Source organism: Passer domesticus, chromosome 1 (assembly GCF_036417665.1).
Source record: "Passer domesticus isolate bPasDom1 chromosome 1, bPasDom1.hap1, whole genome shotgun sequence".
In the NCBI taxonomy this organism is placed as follows: Eukaryota; Metazoa; Chordata; class Aves; order Passeriformes; family Passeridae; genus Passer; species Passer domesticus.
In genome coordinates, this window is record NC_087474.1 from 156438301 (window position 1) to 156453474 (window position 15174).

Genomic DNA, 15174 nt, shown 5'->3' on the forward strand with positions numbered 1-15174 from the left:
TGCTTCCACTGCTGGCATAACCACAGTTCTGCAGCCCCTGGCCCCACGGCCATGGCGCTCCATGGCCAAGAGGGCCCGGCGGGCTCTGCGCAGGCTGTTCTCCTTCAGCTGCCTCAGGCGGCAGCCAGAGGAGTGAGCCCAGTGCCAGGCAAATTCCTGAAGATGACTGCCCACACACCAGTGATCATTTTTCAAAGGTAAGTCCTGCTGCCAGCCCTTATCCCTCACCCCCAAGCCAGCTGCAAGGTTGCAGCAAAACTGGAGAGATCAGGCTGAGGAAGGATGACAGCGCTGCCCTGCAGAATCCCACAGAAGCTGACTCCAGGCCCAGTCTGCAGTGATGGCTGCATTCCTCAGGCTGCATTAGGAGCTGAGGAATGCTCCTTGGGCCTCAGCATTGAAGGCAAAGGAAGACAAGCCCATCGTCCTTTCACATAGAAATCAAGAAGATGCCTCCCTGGTTACCTCCAATATGGAATGGAGAAAGGTGCTGGCCCTGGAACGCCAACACCTCCAAGAAACCACTGGCACCCCAAGCACCGAGAAGCACAGCATGAGGAAAGAATGACAGGACACTGCTGGGGCCAAGTGTGTTATATTGTCTTCTGTTCAATCTGTCCCTCACCCCATCTTTTCCCCTTCTTTTTGTCTCGCCCTTGTCTTACCTATCTCTCTACTCCACATTCATTGTTAAATAAAATCCTCATTGTTAATTTTGGTAGATGGTCTCCTTGGCACCTTAACTGGGGCATCAGCATCTCTCACTAATTGCATCTTAACAGGGTCACACAACACTCGAGGTGTGGCCGCACCAGTGCCCACAGCTCAAAGGGACAGTCACCACCCTCATCCTGCTGGCCTCACACCAGCCATCCTGATTGTCCACAATCTCCTGCAGAGCCTTCCTACCTTCCAGCACATCGACACTCCCACCCACCTTGGTGTCATCACAAATTTACTACTAAGGGTACCCTCGATACCCTTGTCCACATCTGCAGGACAAACACTGGACAGGACTGCACCCAGGGGACACCTGGTGATGGGATTCCAATTCCATGTGGCACCATTCCCCACTACTCTTAGAACATGGCCATCCTGACAGTTCTTAAGCCATCCAAGAGTGCCCCTTCCCAAGACCTGAGCTGACGGCTTTTGAAGGACTGTCCTGTGGGAGATGGAGTCAAAAGCTTTGCTCAAGTCCAGAGAGACTCCATGCCCCGCTTTTCGCTCAGCCCCAAGGCAGGTCACTTTCTCCTCAATGGACATCATGTTGCTCAGGCAGGACCTGCCTTTCCTGAATGCACACTGGCTTTGCTTGGTGCCTTGGTTGAGCTCTCTGGGCTGTGTGATCCCCCTCATGATGATCTGGACCAGAACCATGCTGGGTCTCAAGGTCAGGCTGACAGGCCTGCAGTTCCCCACATCCTCCTGTGGCCATTCTTGGCAATACAATTGGCACCGCCAGCCATGTGGTACCTCCCCAAGAGTTCAGGACTAATAGTAAAGGATGGAACGCAGCTTAGTGAGCTCTTTTGCCTGCTCCCTGAGCACCCTTGGAGGTCTCCCAGCCAGCTCCACAGAATTGTCAGTGTCTCAGGGGCACTGCAGATCACTAATGATTTTTTCCAGGATTACGGGAGGTGTGCTCTGCTCCTGGTCACTGTCTGCCAGCTCACGGGACTGCCTGTCCTCTGGAGAATGGATCCGTCTGTTGAAGACTGAGGCAAAGACGGCATTTAGTAGCTCAGCCTTCTCCTCATGTTTTATAACCATATGCCCACTGCATATTCAATAAAGAATGAAGATTTTCCTTGGCCCTCCTTAGTCGCTGATCTTTGCAAAGGAACATTTTTAATTGTTTTTTACAGTAGTGGCCAGATGAAGTGCTAACAGAGCTTTTGCCTTCCTGATTTTTCTTTCTACATGGGAGCTATGGGGTGGGACACATGGTGGGTTGGGTGGGAGAAGCAGTTTGGCAGAGCAAAGGGCTTCTTTGGGCATGTTCAGGAGAGGAACACACAAGGTGGGAAAAGGGAGAGCAGCAGATCACTTGGAGAGGAACAAGAATAGGAAAAGTCAAGGGGCAAAGGCTTAAAGCAGGCCTTCGTGATCATGGAGGCCATGTCTCTCCATGACAAGAGCTGGCCGTGCCCACCAGGCCTTTGTGACTGCAGTTGCATTGTACGCAGAGACCATTGTGACACAGGGGCCATGCCATGACCTACAGGCCTCTTGTAGGGCCAAATCTCCTCGTGTTGTCACTCTCAGGAGAGCAGCTCTCTGAGGAAGTAGCAGTTCTCTAACGAGGCAGCAGCTCCTCAGCAGGAAGCAGCTCTCCCGGGTGCCCTTGGCCAGTGTTCGTCAGAGCACCGCCAAGATGTCTAAGAGACATGAGGAAAATGCCCACAGCCAGTCCTGTGAGGGGCAGCCGCTGCTGTCCAAGTGGCGACAGGTGAGGGAAGAGAATGGAGGGAAAGGCTGCAGCGGGGCCTGGGGGAGGGCTGGGGGCAGAGACCGCCAGCCAGGCTTGGCTCCAGGCCTTGCTCTGGGGAGGAGCCGGTGCCAGGATGGCCTGGGTGAAGGAATGCCCAGACACAAGGAGCGCAGCTGGGAACCCAGCCCAGCCTGGCAGAAGTGGTCAGTGCTGCCCTTGGACCCAGATCTGGGTTTTCCACCGTCAGGGAGGATGGCGTGCCCATACAACAACCTGAATCTCTCACCTCCCACTGCTTCCCACAGGTGCCCCAGGGGCTGCCACAGACAGCAGCGGAGGTCACATGGGTGACTGTCACGCCCCTCTATGGGGACAGACCACTCCCCATAAAGGACACTTCATGGAGACACACAGGACATGGAACAAAGGAGGAGAGCCTGGAGGGAGGGCACTCAGTGCGCCTCAGTGGCACAGTCACACGGCCACCAAGATTGTCCGTCTCAGACTTGCCACCTCTCCATGGCCCTCCACTGACAGTGACACCTCCGTGGCAGCTCAGCCCTCAGCTGGCAAGAGCAGCCTCGGCACGGATCAAGCTGCCCCCTCTGCCACCAGCCCCAGCAGCCTCTGGGTCTTTTCTCGGAGGCAGAGCACAGTCCGCAGGCCGCGTAGGCAGCAGGCAACAAGACCTAGTGCCACCTTCTCCATGGGGCACTATGGCTGATTATGGGGCCAGGGAAACTCCTTCCCCGGACAGCTCAGATGAAAGGCTCTGGCGAGGGTCAGCGGCAAGGCAGGGCCAGCGCCTGCCACCCCTGAGACGTGCAGGTGGCATGGCCCTCCGCACAGGGACCCAGCCTGCCTGGAACCACCTGGAGCACACTGAGATGAAGGAGCTCACTGAGGTGCAAAAAGAGCATGGTGGCAAAACCTACAGACACTCATTTAGACGCCTTGCCCCATGCCTCTTTGAAGAAAGGTCCACCAAGTCCACCAGCACTCTAGAGCTGTCAAGTTTCTGCCAAGAGGCAGATGCAGAGGCCCAGGTGAACAAAGGCTCCACCACAGACACTGGAAACTCCTCTGAGCTCCTGTCTCCTGCCCCGTTGCCAGAGCAGCAGTCTGTGTCTGACAATTCACAGGGCTGGGAGACTTCTCCAAAAGAGCCAGAGGACAACTGGGAGGAAGAAGAACTCCCAGAAACAGAGGCTCCAGGAGACAGGGACAGCCACCCACAGGGTACATCGCTTCCCCCACTCAAGAAGGAAGAGTCAGAGGCAGGAACTTCAGACCTGGAGAAAGATCCCTGGGATGAGGGGCACAATGAGTTTTTCCCCGTGTCAGAGACTGAGGATACTTCATGCTTCTCACCTACCTTATCTGGAAGGTCCTTTGAGGAGAGGGGAACTCATCAGCTGCCTGAGCAAGCCACACATGATGGCAAGCTGCCATGCACGGGGCCTGATGAAGCTTTGAAGCATTTTCTGAATATCGAGGAAGAGGAGCTGGAGAAGATGGAGGATGACATCCTCGCCTCCCTGGATCAAGAAAGCCCCTCAGTCCAGCACAGCCTTTGCAGCTGGACCAAAGAATCTACAGGGGAGACCGAAAACTACACACAGCTCGTGCCTCCCGACCTGTTTGAAGAGCTGTGGTCTCTCTTTAACAACCAGGATGCGCCGTCCAGGGACACTCGGCTAGACCAGCTACTGGCAAAGTGGGAGGAAGAAGAGCTCGCTGACAGAGACACTGCCAGAGGGGGGGATAGTGAGGCAGAGAGTGAATTCTCCATCCTACTGCAAGAGGAGGGAGCAGAGCCAGCAGCTTCTCCCCTGGACGGTGAGCCCTGTGAGGAGGGGCACAGTGAGCCTTTCCCCATGGCACTGCCAGAAGACTCAAAGATGTCGGCGGTTTGTGCCTCGCCTGCTGATACCGTGGAGGAGGTTGAAGCTGTAGCCTCGGAGGCTGGATTTGCCCAGGCTACCGCTCCCCAGGAAAAGCCCTGTGGTGCTGGTGTGCTGGCTGGCACTTGCCTGGTGCCTGCCCAGCTCCTGGCACACCAGGTCCCTGCTTCCACTGCTGGCATAACCACAGTCCTGCAGCCCCCGGCCCCACGGCCATGGCGCTCCATGGCCAAGAGGGCCCGGCGGGCTCTGCGCAGGCTGTTCTCCTTCAGCTGCCTCAGGCGGCAGCCAGAGGAGTGAGCCCAGCACCAGGTAAATTCCTGAAGATGACTGCTCACCCACCGGCAACACTTTTTCAAAGGTAGGTCCTGCTGCCAGTCCTTATCCCTCACCCCCAAGCCAGCTGCAAGGTTGCAGCAAAACTGGAGAGATCAGGCTGAGGAAGGATGACAGCGCTGCCCTGCAGAATCCCACAGAAGCTGACTCCAGGCCCAGTCTGCAGTGATGGCTGCATTCCTCAGGCTGCATTAGGAGCTGAGGAATGCTCCTTGGGCCTCAGCATTGAAGGCAAAGGAAGACATACCCATCCTCCTTTCATATGGAAAATAAGAAAATGCCTCCCTGGATGCCCCAATGTGGAAGGGAGAAAGTTGCTGGCCCTGGAACGCCAACACCTCCAAAAAACTACTGTGACCCGAAGCACAGAGAAACACAGCATTAGGATGGACTGAAGGCGGTGCTGGAGCCAAGTGTGTTATATTGTCTTCTGTTCACTCCCTCCTTCTCTCCATCTCTTCCCCTTCTTTTTGTCTCCCCTTGTCTTTCCTATCTCTCTACCCCACATTCATTGTTAAATAAAATCCCCATTGTTAACTTTGGTAGATGGTCTCCTTGGCACCTTAATTGGGGCATCAGCATCTCTCACTAATTGCATCTTAACAGGGTCACACAACACTCAAGGTGTGGCCTCACCAGTGCCCCCAGTACAGTGGCACAATCACCTCTCTGGGCACACTCGTGCTGACACAGAAGGCCAGGATGCCACTGAGCTACTTGCCCAGCTTGGAAAGCGCCGGCTCACGGTCAGCCTCTCTCACCAGCATCAGCAGGGCCTTTCCCACTGGGCAGGCTTCCAGCCACTCTGCTCCAGCCCGGGCACTGCAGGGCCTTATTGGGACACCGAGGCCTGGCTCCTCTTGAATCTCATTCCACTGGCCTCACATCATCTATCCAGTCTGTCTACATTCCCCCAACAGAGCCTTCCTACCATTCTTCCTACTCCACCTGCCTTGGTGTCATCACAGATTTACAGCTTTGGGTACCCTCAATGTCCTTATGCACATCATTAGGACAGACATTGAACAGGACAGGGCACAGGGGACACCACCAGATGCCAACTCATTGCAGCTCCATTCCCCTCCACTCTCTGGACACAGCCATCCTGACAGTTCTTAAGCCAGCCAAGAGTGCCCCTGCCCAAGCCCTGGGCTGACAGATTTTCCAGGAATGTGCTGTGGGGACAGAGTCAAAGGCATTCTCAGTTTCCAGTCTTCTGCCAAACCACGGGTCAAAGGTTTAAACAGGGAGCCTGGTCTGAGGGCACCAGTTTCAGCACTGTTCCCATCACCATCCTTAAGAAAATCTCCTTCCTATGCACTCACAGGACAAGTTGTAGAAGTCACATGAGGAAGCATCTCTCCCCTACCAGATCACAGTAGAGATTCTATGCTCTTTTTCATCATGGCATGTTTCCTTGCAGATAGCACATGTGCCCCAAAGTTCTAATGCTGGCTATCTGGACTTCCTGAAAACACTCATATTGGATGTATCCCCTGCCAACAGGCCTTATCTCAGGAAACAGAAGCCAGTTTATGCATATGATACCTATTCTTCCAAACCAGTACAAGGTTTTCTCTGATTTCACGCTGTTGAAGGGAGACAGGGCAGGTGGCTGTCTGGCCATGGCCCCCTACCCAGCTCCCAAGGCACAGTATCTTTCATCCATTCTCTTAATTCTTTTGTGCTGCTGTTGTTGTACAGCTGTAATAGCTGTAAAAACTCAAAGTGAACTACCACTCTGGATGATGGAACTAAAAAAATTATGAAAGCATTTTTGATAGGTGGAAGAACTTTTAGATTGTAGTTTTCCAAGTAAATAATAATAAAAAAAACAGGTATTAGGGTTGCCAGGCTCTTGTCTTTGCAAGAACTCAAAAGAAAATTGTAGCTACCCTTAAACAATAAACCATTTTCAAGCAGAAAGATCAAGTATTTTCTTTTATAAATCAGAAAGCGAGATGTTCCACTTGAAACACATTTTTCATTTATTTTGGCTAAAATCGTTCTTTGCATTCCTGTCAGTTTTAAAAATATTTCTGATCAACCTAAAGACTGCATTCATTTGCGTATCAACTGCTTGCAAAAGTGTTGCTTTTCCCTCACACTTACTCTTTTAACATACAAGGATGCAGTTTGTGTTCTCTGTGTTTAAGAAAACCTAGTGAGCTCTTCTGAGTCAGAAGTTATTCTTCATTAAAAATGAGATCTTATTAAATAGCTAAGTGACATTTCAATTTTAATCAATAGCATTGCTGATAAATACAGAGTTGGTCCATTTACTGCCTCCTTCCTGACACAAATTTTGCATGAGAAAAAGATGTGTCACTGGTGACAAAAGAAACAATTTTATCATTAAGTACTAAGCACTTTTGATGGCTCTTAGTGTATATCCCACTAAGTAAACATAATTGCAGAGCATATTTAAAGGCTTACAAATTATCTTTTCAAGTTTTAACCCTATTAGTTAAATTAAGTTTCCATAAGCATCACTTGATTTCACACAAAAAGAAATGCTTTGTTTAATATTTAGTCAGTTTTTACATCAGAGATTATTCTCTGTTTATTCTCCTCTGAGTTGATCTCCAATTTATCCTCAGGATGGGCACAGTGGCTTCACTACTGTTGGTAGTTTTTCTCATTCTGCAACATAAACCACCCTCAGGCATTCTCAGTAGTGAGATTGTTTCCCAACATGGGGGAGGAAAAAAAAAAAAGAGGGAGAATATTAAACAAAAATAGTATTTCATGAATTCTGATGAGCTGACTACAGGACTTCCAGGAATAGAGCAGTGACCTTTCCATGGCTCAGCATATTTTCTCTCACAACAACCAGCAGCAGAAGAAGGTGTTAGTCCTCTGTATGAAGTGCTACACATTATTGCTCTTATAGAAAGAATCTTTCTTTACACTCCAGTGCCATGGCAAACATCACAGGACCCGATTCAGGCATTTACGGGTAAAAGGTGCCAGCAACCAGCCACACTGACTATGGGTCTGGATTATTTAGCTCCCCTGAAGTGCAAGTCAACACCCACACAAGCCTTTCCCATGGAAGTGTCCAAGGTTAGGTTGGACACAGCTTGGAGCAACGTGGTCTAGTGGAAGGTCTCCCCATCCATGGTAGGGGGGTGGAACTAGATGATCTTCAAGGCTTTTTCTAACCCAAACCACTCTATGATTCCATAATTCCTGAGATGTGCTACAGCTCCCCTTTATGGGTATTAAGATCTAAAAGCACTGCCTCCCTGTTAAAACACACTCCTGCTCCAGTTTCTGTCACCTTCAATGTACTCTGAGGCACTTTTCCGATCCCTGTGGCAGCAAGATTCCTGTACAAAGCCTTTCTCTGGCAACCTTACCCTTGGTCCTGGAAATCCTGGCTGCCCCGGAGGACCGGGAGGTCCAACTTGCCCAGTGTCTCCTGGAGGCCCATGGGGACCCATCAGTCCTGGATGGCCCTTATGACCAGGTATCCCGGGATCACCTGGAGGACCCTTTTCTCCTCGAAGGCCTTTTTCACCTTTGATGCCAGGTTCGCCCTAAGTGAAGAGAAGGACATTATTACCACAAAGTAAGAAGCAAGCTTCTGATTTCCAAACACAGAGAAACACCCACAGCTGAGCTGGCAAAGTTGCTGAGTGCAACATCTGGTGCATTACAAATGAACTATAAATTGTTCTGATGGAGAATGATTAAAGAGAGGACTGGAAACACTGGCTTCACTTTTGAATGACCTCTGCCCCCAAGCCCTAACTCAAAATAGCTTTCTTTATTTCAACATAATGAAATAACTGGTAATGTTCTCCAACTTACCCTCTCTCCTTTGGAGCCAATTGCACCCTGTTTCCCTGGTGTGCCCTGCAACAAAATAAAGGTAAACATAAAAGAACCATCCATAATAAGAGTAAATAATGAAACATATGCCTTTGTAATGATTCCTGTGACCTCAGGAAAATTTATTTCCATGACAACCCCACAGTTTCCTGAGAGCTTTCTCTTTTGCTCTCAGTTATCAGCAATTAAAGGGAAAAAAAACCAAAACCAAAAAACAACAAACAAAAAAAACCCCAAACAAACAAAACAACAACAACAACAAAAAAAACCCAACCACAGGACAAGCAGGTTGAGGAGGGGGATTCCCTCCCTTCACTCCCCTTTGGTGAGAGCCCACCTGGAGTGCTGTGTCCAGTTGTGGTGCCAGAATATAAGCAAAGCCATGAACTTGTTAGAGTAAGCTCAAATGAAGCCACAAATATGCCCAGAGGGCTGGAGCACCTCTTCTATGGATTCAGGCTGAGAAAGCTGGGGTTACTCGCCTGAAGGAGAGAAGGTTCTGGGGGAACCTTTGAGTCCCTTCCAGTACTAAAAGGAGATTTATAATAAAAATGGGGACAAACTATTTGTCAGGGACTGTAGTGATAGGACAAGAGTAAATGGTGTCACAGTCAGAGAGGGTGATATTTGGTAGAAATTTTTCACTGTGAGAGTGGTGAGGCACTGGAACAGGTTGTCCAGAGAAGTTGTCAATGTCCCATCTCTGGAACAGTTCAAAATCAGGTTGAATGGGGTTCTGAGCAACCTGGTCTAGAGAGAGAGATGTCTCTGCCCCTGGCAGGGTGGGTAGAAATAGATGATATTTAAGATCCCTTCCAACCCAAGCCATTCTATGAAAAAAACCCAATTTGTTGCAACCCTGGTAACACCCTTGATGATTTTTTTCCCTGTGACTCTGGTCTTATATTGACACAACTGTGAATTTAACTTACCTCTTTCCCAGGAGGACCTTTCTCTCCTGGTTCTCCCTAAAACACACAGAAAATGGATTTAGCATCACACTGGAGGAGCTGGAAGAAAGACTCCACCTAATAACCATAAATGTTACTTTGTGTTAACAACACAAGTTTTCTTCTACACAGCAGCAGGTTTGCATGATTTATCCTTATCCTACTGCTATTGGTCATCCCTGGATAGATACATCCTGCTATTTGGAAAGCATTTTTTAGTGAATTTGCATCCCATGTAAGCATAACAGGAAGTAATTTCTAACAAACCAGCTGAGGGCAGATGTTTCACTGGAGGTGTGCTCCTGCTTTCAATACATTTTTTCTCCTTTTACTTACTAACAAATTCCAAAAGCTTCATACACTTTATATGGTCTTGTTTAACTTAAGGAGCACCAGCAATATACCCATAAGTATCTGAAAATGTAAGTGAAGTAAATTTTATCGGTAGAAGTACGATCTTGTATTACACCAGCTGGAAAAACACATACAGAGGTTTAAGGAATTTTAAGCCTAAGTGCTCACCTGTCTTTCAGAACTGTATTAAATAACCTCAATTTGAATAAGTACCCTTGTAGAATTATTTATACATATTTAATTTTAAATTTATAATGTGATAATTAGACAATATAGTTTCCATTTTAGTGTTTCAATGAAAAAAAATATCAGTGCAGTCCTGCACTGCAGGTAAAGCAAAATGAATATTAAACTAGTTGTTGCTGAAATTCTGGCCACTTTCCCATATAATATATAAAATATATATATTTTTCTATATAATGTATAGAAAAAATAATCTTTCTAAGTCTGTTTGCAGCCAACACACATGATCATATTTGTAATATGGTGTTATCCCCTGGAAGCATAATATCTTCAGCTGTGTTAGCATCCATATATGTATCCATGAGGAATGGAACTAATCAGAAATGTGTGATCCAAATTAGGCTGCATTAAACTAACTTGAGTTTTCCTTAGGCCCACTTCAGTTTTAAATGACCACTATGTTTGCTGCTTAAAATTAATTGTCCAGAGAAGTATTTATTTCTTCTCTTTTCATCCAAAAACTCCATTTCAAATTATAAAATTGAATATTAAAAAATACAGAAGGAAAAAAGAACCATCCTCTGGAAGATTCAGCTCTGCTAGAGACACTCAACAATCTTTTAAATTATCAATTTTTGTCACAACAAATCTAGAAAAAAAAATTACCTAGCATTCACTTTTTCCAGCCTTCCAGTGGAATTTAGTATCTTTTACTCACCTTGCAAAGATATTGAATTCTGAGGCTGTGATAATGTCATGGGTATAGGTTTATTATTTATTATTTTAGATCACTTTGGGAGATACATGAATGCTTTAATTGCAATGTACCTCTGTTCCTGGCAACAAAGGAATTTCCCTCAGAATAGCAAATATCAGAAATACCTGTATTATTATCAGCACTCACAATTTCCCTATTCAGTCCATCTAAGGTTCATGCAGAGGAGTAGTCTGAGAGCTTAAATACCCCATACTTGTATTAAGAAGACTATTGAAGCAGTCTGATTAATGCACACATTATCAGGGCTGAGTGGCAGGTACCAGCTCCATACATGAGATTATGGTTGCTCATCCATATGAAAAATGCTATTTTTGCAGTCCAGTTTCCTTTAGAAGTAAAATTATATGGCTTCTGGATTTGTTAGATATCCTGCTTATGCTTTTTTTTTAACCTAACTGAAGATGACCTTCTATCCTGTCTAACCTTTAAAAGCAGGAAAAGAGAGGATGTAATCCATCCCCAGACATACTTACAGGTGGTCCTCGGGGTCCTATAAAGCCAGGGAGTCCTGGGCTGCCTGTTTCTCCTTTATTTCCTTTGGGACCCTTAGGACAGAAATGAGACAGACACTAGCAGACCTTTCCCCAACACCTCTTTCCCAGAGCATTTATTTACGGATACACTGGAACTGGGAAATTTCATTTTAGCAGCAGGATTCACAAAACTGACAAGGAAGAAGGAAGTATTTTAGAAAAGCAGGTTGCAGGCACTGTGGTTACCTTATTAATAAGCTATGCAGGGTTGCTGGGAGAAGATGAAAAGGGACAATTATGGCAGGGGCAGGAGGTGTGTTCCATGGGTGTTGTGGTGTAAGTTTATAAGGGGGTGTTGAGAGTGGAAATGCTGTGATGGGTGATGACAGGAAAGCAGTGCAGGTGGTCATACTGCTCAAATCCAAGATTACAACCAACAGACAGCTACAGGGCTTCTCCTTTGCCTTTACTTCTAGGTTCAATTTATGTCTCTTTCACTTATCTCTTGTGATATTCTGTCAAACTGTCCCTTTTTCCTTGCAGATCAGGGCAGTTGAAATGACAGTTCATGATACAGAACTGTCTCGTGCACGCTTCTGATGTGGTTTTAACTCTTAGTTTAACCTTTACTTTCAGAACTTTGTCCCCTACTTTTCCAGTTCAGAACACAGTCCTTTTTCTTCTTTGAGTAAAAGCCATGCAAAGTGAGCACCAATGAGCCTATCAGGCACAAAGCACATGGATTTGGGGTGTGTAAGTTACCCTGAAGATTTCTGGGGCTGGATTGTATTGCTCTGTGTGGGCTTAAGCATGAGGAAATGTGAACTGTGATGGGCACTGTCAAACAGCAAATACAAAAGGAAAAGGCTCCTGGCAGTTTGTACCTTGTGGTTACAAGTCAGCAGTGGTGAAGGTGGAAAAAAAAATCCTTATTGCTATGATAACCTTCCTCACCTTCCTTTTTTTCAGAATAGAAATATAAAATATTGGCTTGTCACACCACACTGTGAAGGAAATTAATGCATTTCAAAATAAATGGATTTATGTACAGCACAAGGAGAGACATTTCCCATAATAACCTTTATGAAAAGGAGAGGATTCATTTTAATAACAGAGAATGATAATGATGAGATGACTGTCTGTTCTGCTGACCAACACTGTCTCATCGTTTCCCCTTCCTCATCCATCTGACTTTATCCTTTTTCAATCTCCTATGTTATTTTTGGACTCTAAATCCTCTGAAGCAAAGGCTGCTGTGGTGCTGTTTGTGCAGGAAGCTGCCTGTGAGTCCCTGGGTCACATCACATAGGTACTGTGATAACACTATGATGATTAAAATAATAATCCCCACTTGGCATGCACAAGGCATCCTGAAGCCACAGTGACCTGATAAAGACCCAGAAGGTAAAAAAGCAGTGACAGGAATTGGGAACAGGGGTGGGTGTAAAGAAAATAAGAAAATAAGTCTGAAAAGGCAAGAGCAAGGACCCACAGGGCAAGAAGCAATGGCAACAGTCTCAGGAAGGTAAGAAGAGCTTATGTCAAGGACAAAAAGCCTGTGCCACTTGTTTTTTGACACAGAAGGGCTCTCAGACTGCAGCACCCTGTCCCACCTTCCCACACAGAAAGGTGGTGTCCAGTTCTGGCCCCTCAGTTTGGGAAGGATGTTGAGATGCTTGAGCATGTCCAGAGGAGGCAATGAGGCTGGTGAGGGGCTTGGAACACGAATCCTGTGAGGAACAACTGAGGGAGCTGGGGGTGTTCAGCCTGGAGAAAAGGAGACTCAGAGGTGACCTTGTCACTCTCTACAGCTCCCTGAAAGGTGGTTGTAGCCAGGTGGGCATTGGTCTCTTTTTCCAGGCAGCAACTGAGAGAACCAGAGGACACAGTCTCAAGCTGCATCAAGGGAAATACGGGTTGGGTATTTGGATATTATTTCTTTACAGAAAGAGTGATAAAGTACTGGAATTATCTGCCCAGGGAGGGCTTGGAGTCACTATCCCTGAATGTTAAAAAAAAGACTGGATGTGGCACTTGGTGCCATGGTTTAGTTGAGGTGTAAGGGCATGGGATGGAGTCAATGATCTTGTAGGTCTCTTCCAACCTGGTGATTCTGAGATTCTGTGGTATTTGCTTCTCTGAGACATCCCTGCAGATGCTTGATCAGGGCACAAATCTGTGTCAAGGCTGGGGTGGCTTTATGACTTTGCAAGGGTCTCAAAGAGCCACAAAGAGTGAAGTCCTGCTGCAGCTTTTCACATTCCTCCTGCTCTACCTTTGTTTTCCTGTTAATCCCACAGTCCAGCTCAGCAAGCTGTACTGTCTCCATGGGCAAAGAGAGAGAAGAGCTCTGCATTGTGATAGATGCTACTGGGCACAAAGGAATATTTGCAAGGATTTGCTGAAATCTGGACAATTTTCAGCAGCAGAACAGAGGAAAAAGCACAAAAAACCAACTAAACCACCATCTCCTCACTGTCCTTCTTACAGCTCTTCATTTCTAAGCTGCTCTTCCTCACAGGATGGCCTCAGGGGAGTTTCATTATGCTTCCTGATCCTGGTTTACTGCCCGCTGTCTGCTCTTCCCTCAAGTGCCTGTGAGGATTTTTCTGCTGCCACTATTCCTCAATGGCAGCCTGCCAACTCCCCGAGGCCCTCTCCTTCCTTGTGACAACTCTCTGCTGGCTGCATGCTCTCTGCTTTGCAAAATTAAATCTACTGGTGAAGATGAGGCATGCCAATCTTTTTCCCATGCTAGGCAATCAATCATTTCCATTTGCTGTGAACACTTAACTTTCACTGGGAAAAGTGATGACCCAGCTAGCATCTCAATTCCAGGAACAGAGCCAAACACCCTTCAAAATTGTGGCCAGCTACTGATTTTCAGATCACCCCACTTCAGACATGGAAACCTCAGGGATGGTAACCAGCTACACTAATCCACTCCACCTACACTTCATCAGTCACCTCTCCTGGCTGCACCAGTGTCCCTTTGTGGTACTTACTGGCATACCAGCTGGGCCAGGTTCTCCTGCAGATCCAGGCACTCCATTTTTGCCCTGTGTCAAAAGAAAAAAGGTTAGTGATGTAATGCATGCTAAAATTAGAAATATTCAGCTATGCCTGCACCAGCAGGGATTTCTTTAGCATTGTTCAGTCTCCTCTCCTGACAGACTATGAAGTATCTTATTTCCAACTGACCTCACAACTTCTGTGTCCCTGATTGCATGGCTGATCTCAGGAAAAGAAATCAATATGTAGACCCAAATCCGCAGACCCGGAGAACCAAACCAGCACTTCTCCTTCCCTGCACCCTTGTCCTTATCATATGCAGCATCCTTCTGGATGGATGGAGCCACCTCCTCTGGCTGCTCCAGGTCACCACTGCTCAGACAAGACTCTTAAAATCATCTCAAGCTTCCCCTTTTTCGGGGAATGGAGAGAAACACTTGTTCTAAGACTTGATACTTACCTGATACCAGACAATTCAGAATTGAGCCAAATCATCCTTTAAAAGGACCTGTTTCTCACTGTTCCTTAAGAGAGCAGATGAGCTAATCATCCACAAAGTTTGGTGAGATGAAGTTTTGCACTCAACTCAACATGCAGAGTCTTTCCCCTCATTAGAGTTGACCATAAAGACAAGCCCTTGTACTGTCAATATTCAAAATCATGCCTCACACCCCTTTTTCGATAAAAAACAAAGAAAAGGAAGAACAAGAGAAACTGGTATTTTTCCCTCCAACATACAAGTAACTCTTCTGTAAAGAAGAATATGGCCTGGAGTTATGATAATTTTTATATTTTCAAATATTTTTACTCACTGCTACTGTTGCGCAGGGGCATGACACAATAGTGAGTGATGCCAGCAGCACAGGAGTAATGAGATAAATTATGAGGTAGACACAGGAGGTCTCCTTACGTT

General features: G+C 46.9%; 1 protein-coding gene across 5 annotated transcripts in view; it reads right to left on the reverse strand.

Annotated features, from left to right (window-relative positions):
- Positions 1-15174, reverse strand: part of COL22A1 (collagen type XXII alpha 1 chain) — a 241567-nt gene that overhangs the window by 14365 nt on the left and 212028 nt on the right. For all 5 annotated transcript variants that reach the window (XM_064398335.1, XM_064398343.1, XM_064398346.1 and 2 more), the window contains 5 exons: positions 14255-14308; positions 11250-11321; positions 9444-9479; positions 8491-8535; positions 8037-8216 (listed from right to left, as the gene is read on the reverse strand). In XM_064398335.1, coding sequence (XP_064254405.1) covers positions 8037-8216; positions 8491-8535; positions 9444-9479; positions 11250-11321; positions 14255-14308 — 387 coding nt within the window. The remainder of the gene's footprint in view (positions 1-8036; positions 8217-8490; positions 8536-9443; positions 9480-11249; positions 11322-14254; positions 14309-15174) is intronic.